The 21,992-nt window shown below is 38.6% G+C and overlaps 1 protein-coding gene and 1 non-coding gene across 2 annotated transcripts; one reads left to right on the top strand and one right to left on the bottom strand.

Annotated features, from left to right (window-relative positions):
- Positions 1-12,165: 12,165 nt before the first annotated feature.
- Positions 12,166-12,663, bottom strand: LOC141620274 (uncharacterized). The gene has a single exon (XM_074437191.1). The coding sequence runs from the start codon at positions 12,661-12,663 to the stop codon at positions 12,166-12,168; it is 498 nt and encodes a 165-aa protein (XP_074293292.1).
- A 1,201-nt stretch (positions 12,664-13,864) lies between these two features.
- Positions 13,865-13,971, top strand: LOC141625252 (small nucleolar RNA R71). The gene has a single exon (XR_012535042.1). It is a non-coding gene; the product is annotated as a small nucleolar RNA R71 (small nucleolar RNA).
- The last annotated feature ends 8,021 nt before the right edge of the window (positions 13,972-21,992 follow it).

Here is a 21,992-nt window from a genome sequence, read left to right as displayed (position 1 = left end):
TTAATGAGATTAATAATTTCTAACATCCACGTCATCTCCAACAATCATAGGTTCCATAGTGGGTGTAAAGTAGTCTTCATGGGCGATAAGGAAGGAATATTCTTCTTCATGATAATATATCTCAAATTTCTCAAGGATAGGTTCCTCAAGGACAGCAACCTCATACACTTCCGCTTCCTTACCCCATGAGTTCTTGTAAAGCACGATTTTATCATCATATCTATCTTCATAAGAATCATAGATGGGCGCTTCATTCAACTCTTTCTCCAACATCTCAAAGTTCACATCAAAAGACACACCCTCATACTCACAAAGGCTAAGAGTACTTGGCTTACTCAACCTCATATCTTCCTCATCAAATACCACACTTTCATACTCATAAGAGCTTAGAGAGATTGGCTCCTCCCAATTCTCATCAAAGGTAAATCCTTCAAACTCGCACTCACGATCAATGTCCAAGGAATGGTGGGGAGTGATTGTTTGGGATTCTTTCATTTGGGCAATTTGAATCTCCAACTCCTCACCTTGGGTAAAAATGCCTTGAAGAACATTGTCCCTTTTTTGGCTCTCCTCTAGCATTTGTTTGAAGAAATTTTGTTGCTCTCCCATCATTTAGAGAATCACATTTTGAATGGGTTCATCATCTTGTTGTGGGTATGTGTCAAAGTGTTCATATTGTGGCATTTGGAATTGATTGTAAAGTGAGTTTTGGGTAGGTGGTTGTTGTGGATAATGGATGTGGTGATTTTGGTGGGAAAAATTGGGGTAGTAGTTAGGATTTTCATTGTATGAGTAGTAAGGTAGGTTTGTGTTGACTTGCTCCTCAAACTCCCCATACCCATAGTCATACTCAAAAGATCCACCACATACTCCATATGTCAAGTCTTGTGTCATCATTATAGCCAAGATAAAGATACAACTACAAGCATGGAAACTACACAAAAATGGTAAGAACAATCCTTGAGGAACAAGTTTCTCAAGTTGAAAGCAAAATTAAAATAGACAAACAAGTAAGAACTTAATCACAAAACACCGTCCCCGACAACGGCGCCATTTTTGATCGTGAGCGTGTCGTTGTACACCCAATCAAAACACATTTATAATTCTCAACAAACAACTAGTTAGTGGTAAGTCGAGGTCGATCCATGGGACGGTGTGCTTTGGTTCTAAGTCTATCTATCTCAATTTATGCAAGTGTCACGATTGGTTTGGGTTTGTAGTTCTGTTCTAGACTAATGCAAGCAATAAAGTAAAACAAGCAATAAAAGGAAGGATGTAAACAAATGATTAAAAGTGCTAGGATATCATGGGGTCATAGGGGATTCATGGTGTTGATCATACAAACATATTTACAAAGTTTCAAGCAATTAATGTTGTAGAGGAACCGAGTTGGTTTATATCTTACGGTTCTTAGGAAGAGTTGGGTCCCGGAGCCGAATCGATTAGATTGTACAACATCTACAAGTCGACTTACTTTCCTCCTAATCACTTCTATGCATGGTCTAACAAGACTCGAGTTGGTTTATATCTTACAAGTCAAGTTGAGTAGATAAGAGATGGGTAAAAATGCAAGGATTCATAGGCTTAGCATTTCATCAAACATAACATATGCATAGGTTGACATCACAACAAGCAAGCAAATTTATTATGAAAACATATTAGATTAAGCATGATTATTCCCAATGTTGATTTTCCCTAATTACCCATTAATCCTAGCTAAAGGAAACTACTCACTCATTATCATGGAGAACATGTCATTAATAGTGTCAATCATTACAACAAGTGTAAACATGATAAGAGAATGAGGGAAATAAACAATAAAGAGTAAAGGGTAAAAGAGTTATACCAAACTTGAGATAATTCCAAATAATAAAGCAAAGAATAAAAGAAGAGAAATTGATTTATTGATGAAGGGTTGTCAATCCTTCAATAATAACCCAACAATCTTCAATTACCCAAAAGTAATAAACTTGAACAATAATTAAGGAGAGATTAATGTGAAATTTGTGGAAAGATTAATAAGTAATCTAATCTAATCTAATCCTAATCTATTCTAAGAGGATTTTCTAATGTGGAAGCCCCCTTTTATTATCATCAAAATGGGGTATATATATAGTAGTGCCTCATTAGATTAACTAAGGCTAAATTAGTAATTAACAATTCTAAGTTCTAAGTAGGGAAATGCAAGTATTTTGGAGAGATGAGCATCCTTGCTGAAGACGCCATGGTCCGCTCGTACACAAGGGTAGGACGCTCGGATTCTAGGCAGGGTAGGACGAGCGGCTGAAAGTCGGGACGCTCGGATTGTTGGGGCATAGGACGAGCGTCTTGAAGCTTTGGATGCTCGGATTGCTGTTCAGAGTGCTTCCTCTCGCATACTTCTTATTCTTGCAATATTGGTCTTTAGTTCTTGCCTCTTCTTCCACACTTGTTCAACCAAGATTGTCAATGTCCTTCCAAATAAGCTCAAGAGACGGGAATTTCCGCCTAATTGTCTCCTTTCCTATAAAACAAGCACAAGGCGGTAGGAAAGCAAAATAGAAAGCAATTGACGGATAAAATGGCTATGGAATGTTGTAATAGTATGCAAAATAGGCTTAATTAGGGGACTAAATGTGCACAATTATGAGTCACATCAATGAGCTTAGAGGATTAATATATTAAATTAGGAAAGAGATTTTAAGATGCTCTCATGAAATGCCATGTCATATTAAATGAAATTTTATGATGCCATGTCAATAGTGACTTAGAGGATTAATATATGATCTGATATGATATGATATGATGATACAATATCTAGGTTATACTATAACAAGAAGATTACAAGAGATAATATTCCAATAATATTCTTTCAATTTCCATGTTATATCTTTTTTAGTAGTATATCTTTTTTTTTTTTGGTTTTAAGATGAGCTTAAAGGATTAATATATTAAATTAGGAAAGAGATATTAAGATGCTCTCATGAAATGCCATGTCATATTAGATGAAATTTTATGATGCCATGTCAATAGTGACTTAGAGGATTAATATATGATCTGATATGATATGATATGATGATACAATATCTAGGTTATACTATAACAAGAAGATTACAAGAGATAATATTCCAATAATATTCTTTCAATTTCCATGTTAATTCTATTATATTACTCCACTAGTGGGTTGCCCGTGCGTTGCACGGATTCTAAAATAATTGTCTAAGGCTCTGTTTGGTAAAACTAACTAAAAAGGTAGCTGAAAACTGAAAAGCTAACTGAAACCTGAAAAGGTAACTGATAAGGTAGCTGAAAATTATGAACTGATAGGGTAGCTGATTATATAAAAAAATGTTTGGCAAACTAACTGAAAAGCTAACTGATTTTGATGAAATGACGTAAAAAGATATGATAACTATTTAATAGTATAGATTTAAGGGGTAAAAATAGAAAATCAAATCAAATCAGGTACCTGAAATCTCAAATGCTACTATAGGCAGCATTTCATTTCAGGTACCTTATTTGGTTAAATAAGCTACTTGCCAAACGCTTACAAAAAATAAGGTACCTAGAATTTTGGTCAAATAAGCTACTTTGACCAAATCAGGTACCTGAAATGCATTGTCAAACATAGCCTAATTATATAACGTGTGAGGGTAATTGTGTAAAGGGAATATAGACAATTTTAATGCTAACATAAATTGAATAATGGTCATTATCATTGGTTATTAACTAAACTAATTTACATTTGAATGACACACTTTTTCTTTAGATAGTAGTTTTGAGAGATTTAGTTGGTAAAATAAAACAAAAATAACAATTTATTATATTTTAGATCATTTATTATTGTGTTACATACAATATGTACATGTCTTGTCTTCTCTCCTTTGATCTTGGTATCTAAAGTATGATAAATGAAATATAGATGTGATACACTCTTAGGCTTCTTAGACCCTTCTTTTTGGACCTCTCCTCCCTACCTCAACCATGCGTCTGTGTCCTTTGTATTGTCCATGTCTCTGACAATAAGTTTAATTTGCTTTTTTTCCATCATCAAAATACTCTTGGTACTCATTTTTGTTTTAACCCTGACTGTTATATCACCTCTAGGTGCTCCTTTAAAAGTTTATACTTAGGGCACTCTTATATTTAAAACCGCTCTTATCCTCACCTTACCATTATTTTCTCGGGCCAACCTTAAATGGTTATGATGTACTCGTACTCAGCATCGTATTTCTCTTTTCTTGTGGCTTTCTTGGTAAGAGTATATTCCTAACATTACTCTATCCCCCTAGTGTTTGCCTATTTTACCTTCTTGTGGCATGTGTCACCATTATTTTTAGATCAGCACCATCCATATTTTTGTGGGTCATCCCTTCGATTCACAATGTGTAGGATTCTTTCTTGTCACCTTCTACTTACCTTGTATTCCTTTAATTTGACGTCTAGCCTAGACTCTTTTAAAACCTCAATCACGCCAACTCATCTTGATTTACTCTGATCTCTCTATTTGGTGGCTTTTAACAGCTAAGTGTTTTGAACCTGCAATGACTTTCTTCTACTCATTTTTAATAGTGTCTTAAACCTTCAATGATGTTCCTCTACTCAGTTTTAATCCTCTTCTTGGTCTTACCACCACTCTTGAAACCAGCCCTCAACACCTGTCAACCCACTCTATTGGACCCTTTATGATTCCCCCTAGCACAAAATTAATGTTTTTGCCTTCTTTTGCATTACTTCTCTTCTGGTGGGTATTAGTTAGGTCCAAATCAAACATACTTCAATGTACAAAAGCAATAAGCAACTCATTTGTCTAATGTGGGACTCTCTTTATGAATCTATTTTATACTCTTTTATTTGATTTGCCCTATAACCTAGATTCTTTCAAAATCCCAATCACTCCAACTCGTCTTGATTTAATCTAATCATTACTTAGCTTTAATAATCGTTTGGTGGCGTTGGTCAATTCAGAGTTAGAACCGCTTGATCTACAATAGCTTTTTTTACTCATTTTTAATGTTCTTTTTGGTCTCTTACCAACACTCTTGAAACCTGCCCTCAAACACCTGTCAAGCACTCTATTTTTTTAATTATTATTTCAAATGTAATATATAAATATTAATTTTTTAACAAAATTTCTGATTTATCTTTAACCTAACGGGTTGACCCGTTTATGCCGGGGTTCGACCCTAAATTTATAGGTCATTTCGAGTTCGGGTCGAACGTCTCACAGGTCGCGATTTTCCAGGTCTTACCTTAGAAAACACATTTCGAGCGGGTCGGGTCAGACGTTGACAGGTCTGTATGTTGCCCGTGCGTTTCACGGATTCTAAAGTAATTGGCTAAAGTCTAAATGTATAATGTTTAAGAACATTTTAGCCTTTATTGTTGTAGACAGCATCTATTACGCCGCCGAGCGTGGCTTTCAAGACCGTTGCACGTCCGTAGACCGGCGCGCAGGTGGGCCCACATCCACAATTGTATAGAGGGGGGTTGTAGGACAATTTTATGCTAATGTAATTTGATTAACAACCATTATTGCTTCAACTTGTGATTTGATTAGCTAAACTAATTGACACTTGGGTGACAATTTTTTTCCTTTAGATAGTAGTTTTGAGATGTTTAATTGGTAAAACATAACAAAAATGACAATCCATTTGTATTTTAGTTCACTTAACATTTCATGCGTTCCATATAATATGTTCACATATGATGGTTATCAAATTATACCTCGCAAGTGCACGATTGTCGTTGTACACTATTGAGGGTCGATCCCACGAGGAGCTAGGAAGAGTATTAATCATTCTAATTCTTAGGCTTAGCTAAGTCGACAATAATAAGGTAATGATAATAATCTAACAACTAAACTAACAAATTAAAATGCAATTAAATAAGAGAAGTAACAACGAGCAAGAAAGGATTAAGTTATAAATCAAATGATAAGAAAAGCCTAGAACTCGGTTCTCCCACAACGATTCATAATTCCTCGTTACGATTCCCTAGGCTAATCACTCGGGTAGACAAGCAAGGAGGATATGGCTCTAATTCGCCTAAAACCCCCCTCTCGGGTTCAAAATAGGACACTAGAACTACCCACCAACCCCCCTCTCTGGTTCGAAGGTCGGAATCCCTAGCTCAACATCCGGCTACCCTAAGAACATGCATTTTCCCAAGGTGTCTTAGTAATGGCTAAGGTCATTAAGCCCTCATCGTTTTCCGGGTCATCCCACTCTTCTCTCGGAGGTCGATTTCAAACGTTAGTCTAGAGGTACCCTCCCTTGGTTCTCCCTTTCGGTCTCAACCTAGGTTAGCAATAGGACCAAATTCCGGGTACCCGATTCCCAACCTAACCAACTCTCGTTGGTGGGCAAGGGTCACAAATCAACATTACCCAAAATCGGTCCATAAATAAATTCAACCCTCTAGACTACCCTTACTAATCTCCCCCAACAATTAGCCTCTATGTGAATTAATTAATGGAATTACTCATGTTGGGTCAAACCGAGTCCTAGTAAAAGACTACTCGTTAATCATTTCTACTAAGACAAGATAATTAGTAAAGATGAATTCTTTAATCATGAACATGGTGTGAAAATGGGTTCTACAATTAATCATGTAATAACCCAACAAATCTAAGAGGTAATGCTAATTTAACTAAGAAGGGCAAGGATTGAGACAAAAAGACTCAAATTTTAACACAATCACCCAAAGGTTCAACCTTTAGATGAGAAACAACAATGGTGAACATGAATAAGATGAACAAGATAGAGACAATAACAATCTAACAACAAAAGAGAGTAATTCAAGCATAAACAATTAACAAAACTTGAATGAAGGTAAATGTAAACAAATGAAATTAAGGGAGAGAATTATACCAACAACATGGAAACTTTGAATTGATGGAAGAACTTGGATAAACAAGAGAACAATTGTATTAATTTTTGAGTAAAGATTACAACTTGGGTAAGAGGAAAATTAAAAGAGGAGAAATATTCTAACTAGCGTTCTCAAATATTTGAGAGAAAGATGAACTCCTTTTAGTCTAATATCTAAGGTAGTCTAATTGATGGTAAATGTAAGGTGTATCTTTTTTTATACTAATTTAATAGAATTAATAATATAATAATAATAATTATAATACTAATAATAATAGTTCTAATAATAATATTAATAATAATAATAATAATAATAATAATCTCCTATTAATCTCCTCACCTCCTAAAACCAAATACACGACTAAAACAAACAAAAGAAAAGGGGAAAGGGATTCTGAATCGCCAAAAGGGGGCTCAGCCGGTCCACCGGCCGCCGGTCGTGGCACCGGCTGGGAACCTCCTGGAAACTTGGTGGATTTTTGATGTTCTCCCAGCCGGTGGGGTAGGCGGCAGACGGTTGACCGTCTGGGAATACAAGAATTGTTGTGAGCCGGTGAGGAGGCAGACGAGTGCCCGTCTGGGAATGCAATTATAATATCAAGTTGAATGCTGTTGTCGGATTCCTTATTCCGCTGCCAGATTCGTTGTTGCCGTGGTTGTTATTGATGTTGGGGGTGTTTGTACAACGGAGGCAATGCTCGGCCACTGCTATGATTGTCGGTGGCGGTGGATGCAGAGGGGTTGTCGATTTTAATGGTGGCTGAGGAGAATGATGAAGTTTTGTTGTTGACGGGTTTGGCAGCAGAGGTGGTGGTGATGTCGTTTGGTATGGTGGTTGGGGTTGGTGCGAGTATGAATGGTGGAGGATGATGGTGAGGGAGTGGGTGTTTGCAGACGGGTTTGTGAATGAAGATGGTTTGGTTTATTTTGATGGTAATGGCGGAAAACTAGTGAAATGGTGGTTTAGGATTGAAGTGGCGATGTTGGGTTTAATGGAGGATGATAGAGGTGATGCGTGGAATTGGATATGGTGGACAAAAATGGTGATGGAGTGTTGATGTTGTTGCATGTCGGGGTCTAGGAGTTCAGAGAGAAAGAAAGAAGGGAGTTTTGGTCAACATAATTACCCAAGGTCAATGGTTGACTTTGAAACTCACTTGGTTTATTTGTTGGTAAATCGGCTATCAAGATCCCCGTCTTGCTTTGCTTCATTCGATACGATTCCGCTCTTTGACCCGTCTCAATTTCATCTCGTTTTACTTACTCGAATCTCCTCTTTATTATTTCGCCTTACCTACAATTTATTATAATAAAGTAATATTTATAATAATATTAAATAAATATCCGACTAATTAATAAATATGACTACGATGACTAATTGTTATAAATTACTAATTTAAATGAGCTATAAACAATGAAACGCACAAAATTGAGTTACAAATAAGATATAAGTGCGAGTAAAATGACGCTAAATTATTACTTATCAAATCTCCCCACACTTAAACCTTACTCGTCCTCGAGTAAGCTCATTTAAACTAAACCGAGACCCTTAATATAAAAGACTAGCTAAACTAATAATATCCGATGAGAGGAAATTAACGGGCCTTCTCCGTCCCTTCAACTCACACCAAAACACAATGAGGTATGCATTTCGATGCAAGGCAAGTGGGGGCTTGCGGAACATTTTGACACATCCTATCATGAAGCACGAAACAAACAATGAATGCATCTACAAAAAGTCAAACCGCTTTCCTCATCTAAGCGGTCGTTTTGTTTTCAAAAACCGAAGAAAGAGAGTCATTAGTGGAGGATGTCGTCTCCGGGTCTTACCAAGGTGTCGACTCCCTAATTCTAGCTCAAGTAACCAAAATAGACAACACGGGGTGCCTAAGAAACAAATTCTAGGCGGGAAAGAGGAAGTACTTCGCTATACTCCCAAGAATGACACGACACACTCAAGATTCGACTCCATATCAAACCCTTGGCCAAAAGGAGACCAAAGACCGACTCTCAAGGATTTCACTAGTCACTCAAATGAAAGAACGGGGTGATTTTTGTGACAAAAAGTAACCAAAATCACTCTCCTAACTCGACTTGCGAAGCATACCCGCAATCTAATATGGTACTATATCCAATTTCCGCAAGAGAAATGTCAAATGATGCACATACAAGAGAGACAACCGGGTTGTAATAGGGCTTGGGTTCGGTGAAAAGGGGTTGGTGCAAGCACCGTTTTTAGGAAATGTGGGGCTAAAGATGGAGTAGTCGCCACATCTAACCAATTCACTAAACTCAACCAATGCAAATGAATTCCTCCACAAAATATGGCAAGATTGCCATCTCCAAAAATCATTCAATACTTCTTCAAAACAAACTCAATTTGCAAATTACCAACCCTTTATTAAACACAAAAATAAACATTCTTTTTTTTCCTTTTTCATTTCATTTTTTTCTCTTTTTTCTATTTGTTTTTCTTCTTCATTTTTTTTTCTTTTCTATCACTTGTAACCTACTTAACAAATGCAAAATTGGCCAACCATCAAGCTTCATTTCACTTTTGTGATATTTCGGACCGTTCACCTCTATAAGAATCAAATTTCCTACCCAATTATATACTCCTCCAAACAACTACAAAGATGAACTACTCAATAAGGTGAGATGTTTATGGAATGTAGTTATTTTATTGGCAATTGAAATGACAATGCTTAGGCACAAATTGGGTAAACAAAAGGGAAAAATGATCAAATGGGTGAAAAATAAGCTTATTTGGCTATGAGAGGCTACTTTATTTGAACAAAATTATCTCAACATGCACATTGACACTTCTACGGTAAGGAATGAGCACCATACTTATGCGTTTTGACATGACATACCACGTAAGGAGAACTACTCTCATGACCTAGACGGGACCGGTTTGATGGACCGCCCTTAAGGAGGGTCTATCCTCACATTTTAGTAGCTATGTCAGACCTAGGTCAAGTCTCGGGTCCAATACGGTCTCACATGGTGGTCGCAACTCGGTTGTTAAGCTAGACTTCCGGGTTTTTGCAAGCAAAAACCCTAACATGTGTCATCAAAAGGCACGAGCTATCAAGAGGGAAATGACACGGGCAAAACAAATTATCATCATTGGCAACATATGCCCTCCACATTTAGACTCCCTATGCAAATATTTACATACGAAATGCAACGTGTATGAATGCAAACTACACATATGATCAATTTACGTGAATGCAAGAGTGAACACATACATATATACACTTCTAGTCTAAATGCACACAATTTCTAGTCCTAACAACACACCAACAACACAAGCATATCCAAAACGGTTTCCAAAAGGAACACCCACATCAAATATCCCGTCCTCCTCCATGCTTATATATACACAAAAGGAAATGAAGGATAAAAGAGAAAGAATTGGAAGAATTTTACCAAGCGTCTTCTCCGATGATTCATATGTTGCCTATCAAAATGGTTAGGATAAATGCAATATATATAATAAAAACAATGCAATATTTTTGAAATTTTTGATTTTTTTAATATTTAGGCATTTTTGCATTTTTCACAAATTAACAAGCAAATATATACATATATAAACAATATGCACAAAGTCGATATTTCCCTCCCCGCACTTGAAATTTACATTGTCCTCAATGGAACAAAGTATAGGGAGAGAATGGGAAGAATAAATAACATGTTTTTGTGTTTTTCAATTTTTTTCAAAATTAAAGACATGTTTTTAATTTTTTTTGAATTTTTGAAAATAAATAACATGTTTTTGGTATTTTTAATGATGGAATTTCCTCCCCACACTTATTTATTTACATATTTCCTATGGAAATAAATGTGTGGAGGAAATTTTGAAATAAAATACATGTTTTTGAAGAATTTTTGATTTTTCAAATTTTTAGTGGTTTTTGGTTAATGAATGTAATGCATGAACTATTCTATATGCTAAATTTAAAGAACAATGCAAACTACACTACATGAATGCAAAGAGAGCTAATTTAGATTAACTCTTATTCGGTTAAGTAAAATAAATGCACATGCAACCAAAACATAAATAAAGCAAGGGAAGAGAATACGAACAATGTGGTGGTTCTTAAGGGACTCCACCAAACCTCTCATCCAAAATTGTTATTTGAATTCCCAAGTAGCATGATCCATATCACTCAAGGCACGAAGGAGACGTTCAAAGCTTCTAGAAAAACCCTCAACTAGACACAAGTAATGCCATGCCATAGTAATCCTCACCCGACCTCTTCTCCAACACTTCATGCCATTCTTTCTTTTACTCTTCTTTGTACCATTTCCTGGGTCCTTTTGATAGCTTGGACCCTTCTTCTTGAAGAAGTAATTATGATGTGAAGGGATCGGCATCTCATAAATCTCATAAAATGAGGAAACCTCCTCATGCACATCTAAGTAAGGAGAATGGTGGGAAATAAGAGGTGAAGGAGTCAACTTCTCAACATTGAGGTTCATGATGCTATCACTTATATCCTTATTTCTTTGACTCTCCAATTGAACCGAATCATTTTCAAAAATGAGAGCTTCAATTTCTTCCAAGCTAGAGTCAAAACTACAAATGTCGTAATTTTTCTCATGGCTCCTCAACTCTCCCCATATTGCAAGTTCGAATTCATCAACCTCCATTTCCCAACTTTTTCCTTCTTCCCCACACTTGTCATGGATAAGCACTTCTTCTTCTTCAAAGATTTCGTATAGAGGTAGTAGTGGGGAGTCTTCCTCATTATCATAGACATTCAAAATAGGGGCATCAAGCCCTTCATAACTTCCCTCTACACACTTATCATTTTGCAAGGAGTCTTCATAAGTGTCCCATATGGGAGGGCCTAGTTCATCTTCCTCACAACTCTTGGTATACTCCATTCCACCTCCGTTAAGAGCGACCTCTAAGGCATCAATTTGAGCTTCCCAATCACTTGAAGAATTATCCGACCAAGGTGCACCTTCAAAAGAGCTTAGAACAAGTGAATCTGGAGAGTTCAAGAATGATTCAATCTCATCATTAATTTGGTCTTCAAATTCATCTTCTCTTGAATCATCTTCACCCAAATGTCCTTTAACATCAACTCTCAATACAAGATCACCTCCATTTCCCTCCTTGTTTGTTGGACAAACTTCCAATGGATCCAAGTGTGAAGGCTCAAGATTGTGCTCATTCAAACAATCCTCCAACACATCCACTCTACAATAAGAGTCACTCATAGAAGGAGATTTCATGGAATTTTCCAACGAGAATTCTACCTTGTCATCACCAACTTGAAGAGATAGTTTGCCATTTTTCACATCAATCGACACCCCCCGTAGCAAGGCAAGGGCGCCCTAGGATGATTGGAGTTTTGGAATCCTCGGGAATATCCATCACATAGAAGTCGCAAGGTAACACAAGTTTTCCCACTTTGAGTGGAACATCCTTCACTAGGCCAATTGGATACCTCACCAATCTATCCGCAAGTTGCAAAGATACTCTTGTAGGTGAGAGCTCAAATCCCTTCAACTTCTTGAAAATCTTGAGAGGCATTAAGCTAATGCTAGCTCCTAAATCACATAGGGCCCTCTTTATTTGAATGGATCCAATTGTGCATGGGATAGAAAAACTACCCGTATCTTCAAGCTTTTGGGGCAACTCATTCATTAAGATTGCACTATATTCCTTGGACAAATTCACCATTGTTGTTGGACTCAAGGAATTTTTGTTGGAAATCAACTCCTTCAAGAATTTTCCATATGCGGGTATCTCCTTGATGGCATAAATAAAAGGCATGGTGATGTTCACACCTTTCATCATGTGCATGAATTTCCCATACTTTTGCTCAAGCTTTGCTCTTTCCAACCTTTGAGGGAAAGGGATTGGTGGCACGTATGGTCTCACAACATGTTGCTTGGGTTCCTAAACAACCTTGGTGGGTTCATCAACAAGCATGGGAGTCTCCACAACAACCTCTACAAGATCATCTTCAACCACCTTTGGTGGTTCAACCACAACTTCCGGTTTGCGACTCTTTTTCCTCTTTACGAACACCCGGTCTTCTAACTCCCTACCACTCCTCAAATGTATAGCATTAATGGTCTTTAGGTTCTCCTCGATTTTACCCGGAAACTTTCCATTTGACGCTTGAAATTGACTTATTTGAGAAGACAATTGAGAGATTTGATTATCCGTCACTCTGTGGGAGGCTTGCATTTGAGTCATTAGTTGGTTGATAGAAGACGTGGCCTCCTCTTGCCTTTGGTTAGAGTGAGCAATGAATTGGGTTTGAGAATTCATCAATTGCTCTATCATGAGCTCCATGTTTGATTTAGGTTGGGTGGATTGTTGAAAGGGTTGAGAATTTTGTTGGAACGGTTGGGAATTTTGTTGAAATGGTGGGTTGGTTGGTTGATTTAGTGGTTGGAATTGTGGTCTTGGTTGGAAGGTGGGATTTTGCTTTTGGGCTTGGAAATTTGGTGTAAATTGTGGATTTTGTTGGAAAGTGGGATTTTGGACATTTTGTGAGCCATGGGAAAAATTTGGGTGGGCTTTCATTCCGGGATGGTATTGATTGTTGTTGAATGCTTGTCTAGCCGGAATTGATTCCCACACTCCATTCACTTGCTCCATACAATTTGCCTCTCCCATCATCAAAGGACATTCATTTGGTGGATGCCCTTGATCTCCACAAATCTCACAATAATACATTTGAGACCTACTTGATGAAGAGTTTCTAGAGGTGTTACTAGAGTTCAACAAAGCAATTTGTTGCTTGATCTCTTCTATTAACCCTTTGACCTCAACATTGTTAGCCAACTCGACGGTTGACTTTCCCTTCCTCTTATGCCTATCATTATTCCAATGAAAAGTTCGGGAAGACATTTCCTCAATAAGTTCCTGGGCCGTCTTGTGATTAATTTTGTCTAATGCCCTTTTTCCCGAGCCGGAATCTAGGTTCATTTTCATCTCATTGCTCAACCCCTCATAAAAGTTGTTGATCAACTCATCATCTCCGACCCCGTGGTGAGGACACAACCTTTGGAGTCCCTTATACCTTTCCCATGCCTCGTAAAGGATCTCATCATCATGTTGGGTGAAGCCTTGAAGCTCACTCTTGATTCTTGCGGTCCTTTGTAGTGGGAAGTACTTGTTCAAGAAGGCCTTGGAGACATCATCCCAAGTCCTAAGTGAATCGGGCTCACAACTCTTCAACCATTCCTTAGCACTCCCCCTCAAAGAATAAGGAAAGAGCCTAAGGCGGATTGCATCCTCCGATACTCCATTTGCTTTAAACATGTCACAACTATCCATGAATTCATTAAGATGTTCATTGGGGTTTTCGGTGGCTCCCCCTCCGAATTGGTTTCCTTGGACTAGTTGTAACTGATCGGTCCATTTCGTGTTCACAATTTAAAAGATGTTGTCGTTGGGTCACGTCTGAATCAAAACACAATTTATAGCTTCACAAACAACTCTACAATTAGTAAAGAGGCAAGTAAAGGTCGGATCCCAAGGGACGGGAATTGAGATGAGATTTCTATTGAAACTAGTGGTGTCTTAGGGGTGTCACAATTTGGGTTGATGTAGAAGGTCACTAACTAAATAGCAATGAAAGTAAATAAGCAAGATGAATTAAAAGGGTTGTAAACAATTGATAAAAAGCACTAGGGTATCATGGGGTCATAGGGGAATCATGGGAATTGATCATACAAACATGTTCTCAAATTATAAGCAAGCAATTATTGTTGTGATGGATTGAGTTGGGTTATATCTTACAATCCTAGGAAAGTTTGGGTCTCGGAGCCGAATCGATTAGATTGTACAACACCTACAAGTCGACTTAATCTTCCCTACTCAACAACATGCATGGTCTAATGAGACTCGAGTTGGTTTATGTCTTACAAGTCTCATTGAAAAGATAGGTGATGGGTAAAAAATGCATGGATTCATAGGCTCACATTTCATCAAACATAACATGTGCATGAGTTGATATCAAAACAAGCAAGCAAATAAATCATGAAAGCATATTAATTTAAGCATGAATCATTCCCCATGTTGGTTTCCCCTAATTACCCATTAACCCTAGCTAGGTCACTACTCACTCATTATCATGTTGATCATGCTAGCAAGGTTGTCAATCATACCAACAAAAGGAAACATGATGAATAAATGAAAGTAATTAACAATAATTAAAAAGGGATTAAGAGAATTATACCTACTAATGATTCCAATAATAAAGCAAAGAATAAAAGAAGTACTTGATGCTTGATTGAGAGGTTGTCAATCTCCCAATAATAACCCAAATAATCTTCAATTACCCAAAATAAAGGATGAACAAAAGAGAGATTAATGAAATAAAACTTGTATTAAAACTTGATTAATTGTTGATTACAAAACTAAAGAGAGATTTGATTGATACTAACTACTCTAATTATTGATAAGAAGAACATGCTCTTCTAATTATACTAATGGGGTATTTATAGTGGAAATTAGGTGGATGCATTAGGGTTAACTAAGGGCTAAACTAGTAATTACACTTTTTAGATTGAGCAGGGAGAAGCCGGTATTTTTCGAAGGAAGGGTTTCTTTCTTTGTAGCTTGGAGAAGACGAAATTTCGCTGTACTGGAATCCGTGCGTATTGGAGTCGGGACGGGCGGATTCAGGCGGGGGAAGACGGGCGTCTTCGAGGGAATCCGGGCGGATTCTGGTGGCTGCTAACCGGGCGTCTTTGAGGGAAGACGCACGGATTGTGCTTGTGGAGGACGGGCAGATTGTGGAGAAGCCGCACGGATTGTAGCTCAGCATTATTTCTTCTTCTTTTCTTCCCTTTTCTTCATAAAATCCTTGGGGATTTCTTCGAGGATGCAAGGATCCTTTATCAACATTGCTCATCTACTATCATATGTACAAAGGCCTTATAATCTTGTCTCTCCTTGATGCTTGGTCATTGAATTCAATCAATTTAGTCTCGTTTTGCCATGAAAATGCAAGATTCTTACTCATTTCCTACCAAGGGATCAAAATCTCAAAGAATATGCAAAACAAAGAACTAAAGACAATAAATGACCCAAATATGCACTAAAAAGCATGGGAACAAGGCTAATTCGGGGGCTAAATATGCGCTAATTATGGTCACATCAAATATCTCCAAACTGAACCTCTGCTCGTCCCGAGTAAAGAGGTGACAAAGAATAGGACCATTATTTAAACTAACCTAATAACATAGCCGATATGAGACAATTAGCGGGTCTCACTCCGCTCCTTCAACTCACAACAAGACAACCATGAGGTAGGATGCCTTCTTGCAAGGCAAGGTGGGTCTTGCCAAAATGGCGACACATCCAAACATTAAGCACACAAAATCAAATAATGGATGCATCTACAAAAAGGAATAGCCACTTCCTCATCAAGTGGCGGAGGCAACTAAAAGAGAACAAATTTAAGAGCTTATAATCCTTCACAAATACTAGTTCAACAAATTACTAAGGCTAAGAGGATGGCACTAAATCACCTCCAAATGGTGTTAAACTAGACTACTTTCGTCCTCAATTTCCAAATGCTTTCGTCAAGAGCGATCGGATGGTGGTGGAATGATGATCCCTATGATGCTAGTAGCATATGACATGACGAATCTCGAATTCTCTACAAAAGTAAAGGTCATGGATCGTCCCAAGCTCGACAAAGTGGTTTGACAAAAGGCTTTTTGGAATGAAATGCTCAAATCGTTATAAACAAAGGGTGGATATGACTAGTATTCAAAATTGACCTCATTCACCTTTCACATTTCAAAAATTTAAGATGGGGTTTGTCCCTTCCGGGCTAGTGTCCTTTGCTTTCGCCAATCGCTTATTAGGCAACCGGTTAACCTCTAGACAATAGCTTTTCGGGGTGATAGTTACTCTGTCTCTAGGCGGTCGAATTCACAACCGTGTGGGGGCCCAATTCAATGGATCCCTCTCCAAAGCACATCGAAGTTGTACGCCTCCATCAAAACAACTAAATTTCTCAACATTTCATCGTTTCATAACATTTGAGGTTTCCTTAGCAATAAATTACTTCCACATAACAAAATTTTCGAAATGAGCACTTCAAACTTATTGATAGAAAGTATTTTTGGGTTGCCTTACCACAAGGTCAATCAAGGTCACCTATACAAGTTAACCAAGTCCACATCGCATCACGGGGTTGGATAGGTGACTCACATGCAAACCCTTGACTAGGCTTTGGATCATGGGTCAAAAGATACTAGTATGACACAATCTAGGGTGTTTTACAACCATTCTAGTAGGCAAAGTCTTAAGTTGAAAAAGTATTTGTAATGGCTTAGTTGCTCTTGTCAAAGTTCTCAATTAGGCACTTTTCAAAACTTTTTATCTAAATGCAACTATATGCCATGATGCAACTATTATATACATCCTAATGCAAGTGATTCTATCAACTAATATGACATATAAACTAAATGCAAGTCCTAAGTTCACATTGTTATACCGCATCAATCAAAATAAAGCCACATAGTCATTAACATAAAGAGGAAAAAGGAGATTGGAAAGATCACACCATGCGGTCTTCATGATCTTCATGTCTCGGATGTGGCGTAGTCAATCAATGTGAACAAGGATAGAACAAACACAATATATACAACAATATATACATGACTACACTACAAAAGAAATAAACATGTTTTTGGGTTTTTCAATTTTCAAATTTTTATGGATTTTTGAAATTTTTCAATTTTTTTTTGATTTTTGAATAAAAGTTAAGTTAGAATTCCCCATCCCCACACTAATATGGGCATTGTCCTCAATGGCCAAAATGATGGGAAATTATGCAAACATGATGCATGATTTCTACACTAAATGCAAGCTACACTAATCTACACTACAGGATGCATGTTTTTTGTTTATGACGGAGAGGATAATTTAGATTACCTCCCGTTTTGTATGCATTGACTTCCCCAAACCGAGTTAGACATTATTGCTAATGTCCTAAGGATGGGTGTAGTTCATGCACACACTATGCAATGCATGAAACTAATTTGTCATTTTGGATTTTGAAAGTGGGAACAATAAAATGAGAACACCTCAAAAGTACCGAGGTGTTAGTCCTCTATGGTGTTAGGACTACTCCAACAATGATCAAGAAAAATAAATAAAACAAAGAGAGAAATAGACAAACCTTGAGAGGGTAGGAGCCTGCAAAGCTTGCTAATCTTCCATCATATCATCATTATCATCATCTTCCTCATTAGAAGTGGTCTCATTGCCACTTCCTTCTTCGCTTTGCTCATCATCCTCTTCTTCACCTTGCTCATCATCCTCTTCTCCTTCTTCACTAGCTTCCTCATCAATGTTATCATCAACCTCTTCATTACCGACAACCTCATTATCACCCGGAACAACCCTAGATGCACTCGGAAAGAGGACTTCTCTATCCGCCCAACTAGGCAAAGGACATGATGGGTCAAGTAGTCCTTGCCTAGCTAAATGTAGGAGGGGTGGATATTGGGCTAAGTAAGCATTCTTCCGATCTTCGAAAGCTTGCTTGTGCATCTTTTGCATGAGAAGAGTCAAATAATCATTTCTTGCTTCAACACCTTCCGGCTTGAACTCTTGGTACTCGAAAGGGTAGGGTGGTATGACAATGGAAGAGGAGGGCATTTCAAGTTCACCCTTTTGTTGTCGGATAATGTACTCAGCCTCTTTTGAAAGGGGAAGTAGATAGTTGGTCCGATGGACACTCAATCGACAAATCTTTGAAGGCAAAGTGAAAGATCTAGCCTCACTAGTGAGCCATCCATACTTGGTGTCAAGAGGGTTATGGGTAACCCACTTGTACTTGTGTATCATAGTATGCATATCAACGAGATGACCACCCTCTTTCGCCTCATACTTGCTGTTTTAGCAGGATTTTCAGTGATCTAGAGCGTCCTGCCAGGGATTTATATGTAGGGTGATCTAACTCGAATAACTTGCCTGATTGGTGTAATTAAATGTAAAACAGACTAATAAATAATGACACAAGGATTTTATACGTGGAAAAACCCTGGGAATAAGGGAAAAAACCACGGGCACCAAGCCAGGAGTGATTGTTACTATGATTTTGGATAGCCTGACAGAGTATTGTTGTATCGGGCGTGATGAAAGCGAATATATTGCTTAAGAATACAAAGTATATGAGTAAAAGTGATGGTATCTCAGATAATCCTTCTTGTCTTCCCCCACTTTCTATTTATAGGTGGTTGCTTTCAATCCCTTTGTGCCGTTTAGGTTTTCCTGGTAAATAGGGAATGTCCCCTATTTACCCGGAGATGGTTGCTTCTTTCTTAGCCGTTGCTTTGACTGCTCCCTATATTTTTGTCTTCTGGAATTGGTCTTCCTTTTTTGTAGGGAACATATGAGACTGCTTGTTTGTTGCCTGCAATGGCCTGGTGCTTTATCTTTTCAGGCTGCTGGTTATTTCTCGCCTGTCTTTAATCAACTCCTGCTTAGTGCCTGTCAATCTTGGAGTAATGCCTGGTTTTAGATCTCTAGAGCCTGGAAGTTGTCTTTGGCTGTTGCCTGGCCTATATCAGTCGTCGGCGGGATAATTTAGGGCCCAACAATTGCCCCTTATCTTCTTATTCCTTTATTGGGTCTGGCCAGGAATGAGGAGATAAAAATTTGGGCCAGGCAAGTGATTTGTGCAGGGACTTTCTATCGGATTCAGAATTTGAGTTTGCTTCAACTTCTTGTAACGGTTACTTGCCATAAATAGGGTAGGTTCACAAAACCCTAGGAGAGTCATGATTGATCTTAACCACTTGCTTTCCTAGCCGTTATGGTTTTGCGGCTATAAATATCTTGTTTGTTTCGTGTATGTCTTCACATTCCAATCTCTAACTTTCTTCTTTCTCTTTCTAAAAAATTCTTCCTTTGCAAAATTTCATCTTTTAGAAAAAATAATATATGGCTGGTGGCGGGAGAAGGGCGCAGACTTCAAAAGCTCTGCCGAGGTTGAAAAAGTTCCGTTGAAGTTGAAATGGCTTGCTGAGGTTGAGGGGTCCCCGAAGTCATTCCCGAGGATGACGTGGTGGAGGTTGTTCCTCCTCCGAGATTCTCCATGTCTTATAAGGGGGTTGAGTATTCTCCTAATAAGGCTTTAGCAGTCTCTTTCCATGAGGCTAATCAACTGAAACCTGCTTTTGAGCATTATATCAAGGGCAGGGGTCTCATTCCTCATGGGGCTGAGGTTTGGATTCCTGAGAATGGTCCTATCAGGGCTAATTGGAGTAGCCCGGGTTGGTTCTGTATTTTTGAGTGGGCTTTCAGGGGTGGTGGTCAACTTCCCCTTCTCCTTTTATGGCCGAGGTGGTTAGGGCTATTAGGGTTCCTCCGTTTCAACTCATGCCAATGGTTTGGAAGATTGTCCATTCTATTGAGCATTTATGTTCTAAGCATAAGTTGGTTATTACTCTGGATGATTTTAAGAATGTTTATCATCTGAAGAGTCATTCTACTGGGAGGTTCAATTTTCGGGTCAGGTCAAAGATGGCTCACCTGATCACCAATTTTGATTCAGGGGATGATAAAGGCTGGGCTCAAACTTATATGTTTATCAAGGCTGATTCAATTGCCCCGACTGGACTATCTCAATTATCCAAATTTGTTGAAGGAGGTAATCTTTCTTTCCTGCATAATTTTTGGTTTGGTAATAGTATTTTTTGGAGAGTTTGCTTACTTTGCCCATGTTTTCTTTTAGTAAATGATTGGGTGAATAATCCTGATGCTGAGGGGTCGGCTGACCGGATAGCAGCGTTTATGGCGTTGCTCGAAGAGGAGAGGGCTTGGCCTCGCCTGTCAGGGGCAAGCTGCTATGCCTCGTTTTAAGAAGGCTAAGTTGAGCACTTATAAGCCCGTGAAGAGCACTAAGGTTCCAGGGGCATCTTCATCGGGAGTAAGTTCTTTTGCTTGTTTTGTTATTCTCGTTTCTGTATTGGATCCATGCTTTTATTGCTGATTTTAGAAACTCGTCGTGCGGCTACCAGGCTTCTGCCAGGATTGCTAGTTTTGGTCCTCTTTGGTGAAGGCGGGGTTTCTCAAATTACGGGGAGAAGTCAAAGAGCAAAGGTGAGGCAACGGGGAGTGATAGTGCTTTTTCAAATTCGGGAATCTGTGCGGGAGCTCGGTTGGTATCGCCGAAAAGGTTGTGGATGGAAGTGATCGTCCGAGAAGAGGAAGAGAGTGGATGAGTCTTTGGGAGGAGTTCATGAGGTCAGGGGAGTCGGGGCTCGTATGGATGAGGTCCAGTTTGCTAAGGATCAAATTCAGGCTCGGGCTTTTGTGGTTGATGATCCTTATTTCAAGTATCGAGCGCAGAGGAGGCTTCGCTCGTGCTTTGGCTGCTATGTATCGTTCCGGGATTATCTTTGCCAACCTGGTTACCATGCTTCAGGAGGTATATATTTTTTGTCTTTGTTCGTTGTGGGTTTTTGTGTGTGTTTTCTTTTTTTTTTTTGTGGCTTAGATGGGCATTTTCTTTTGTTTTTAGAATGTTAATGATGTCTTTGAGGAGTGCCTGTCAACTGGAATCGTTCATGGTCTAAAAATACCTTGATTGGGAGGTACAAATCTTGAAAAAAGATCTTTGACAAGTTTAAAGCCGATTTGGAGGTGTCCAAGGCCGAGAATCATTCGTTGAAGGAGGATAATGAGGCGGGGAAGGCTCGGTTCTTTGGTGGAGTCTGCTAAGTGAAATCGCTCAGGATGCTTTGAAAGCTCTTCGAGCCAAGTTTGATATTGCCCGGGAAGAATTGAAGGTGAAAAACAAAGCTATGCGGAGCAGCGATTAAAGGTAAATGAAGAATTGGCAGTGGAGAGGGATGAGGTTCGAGGCTAGGTATAAAGATGCTTTGCCTGTATTTCTTTGGCAAGGGTCGTGTGGATGCTATGAAAGAGCCTGCTGAAGTCGCCTTTTGGAATCCCGATCGGGAATTGGGTGATCTCAATACCACGTATCCTGAGCTTTGTAAGTTGCATGCTGATGAGGAGGTGGACTCTCCTCCATCTAAAGGGAAAAATAGTGATGTTGAAGGGGATGGAGATGAAGAAGAAGAGGTCATGATGAGGGGATTGGTTCTCGCTATCGTGTCCAAGGTGGGCTAGTT

Source organism: Silene latifolia, chromosome X (assembly GCF_048544455.1).
Source record: "Silene latifolia isolate original U9 population chromosome X, ASM4854445v1, whole genome shotgun sequence".
Taxonomy (NCBI): domain Eukaryota; kingdom Viridiplantae; phylum Streptophyta; class Magnoliopsida; order Caryophyllales; family Caryophyllaceae; genus Silene; species Silene latifolia.
The sequence above is the reverse complement of the archived record's forward strand: the minus strand, read 5'-3'. Positions and strand labels throughout refer to the sequence as shown.

Excerpts from the sequence above, each read along its gene's own strand:
- LOC141620274 (XM_074437191.1), bottom strand. The coding sequence starts at position 12,663 with ATGAAAGGTGTGAACATCACCATGCCTTTTATTTATGCCATCAAGGAG.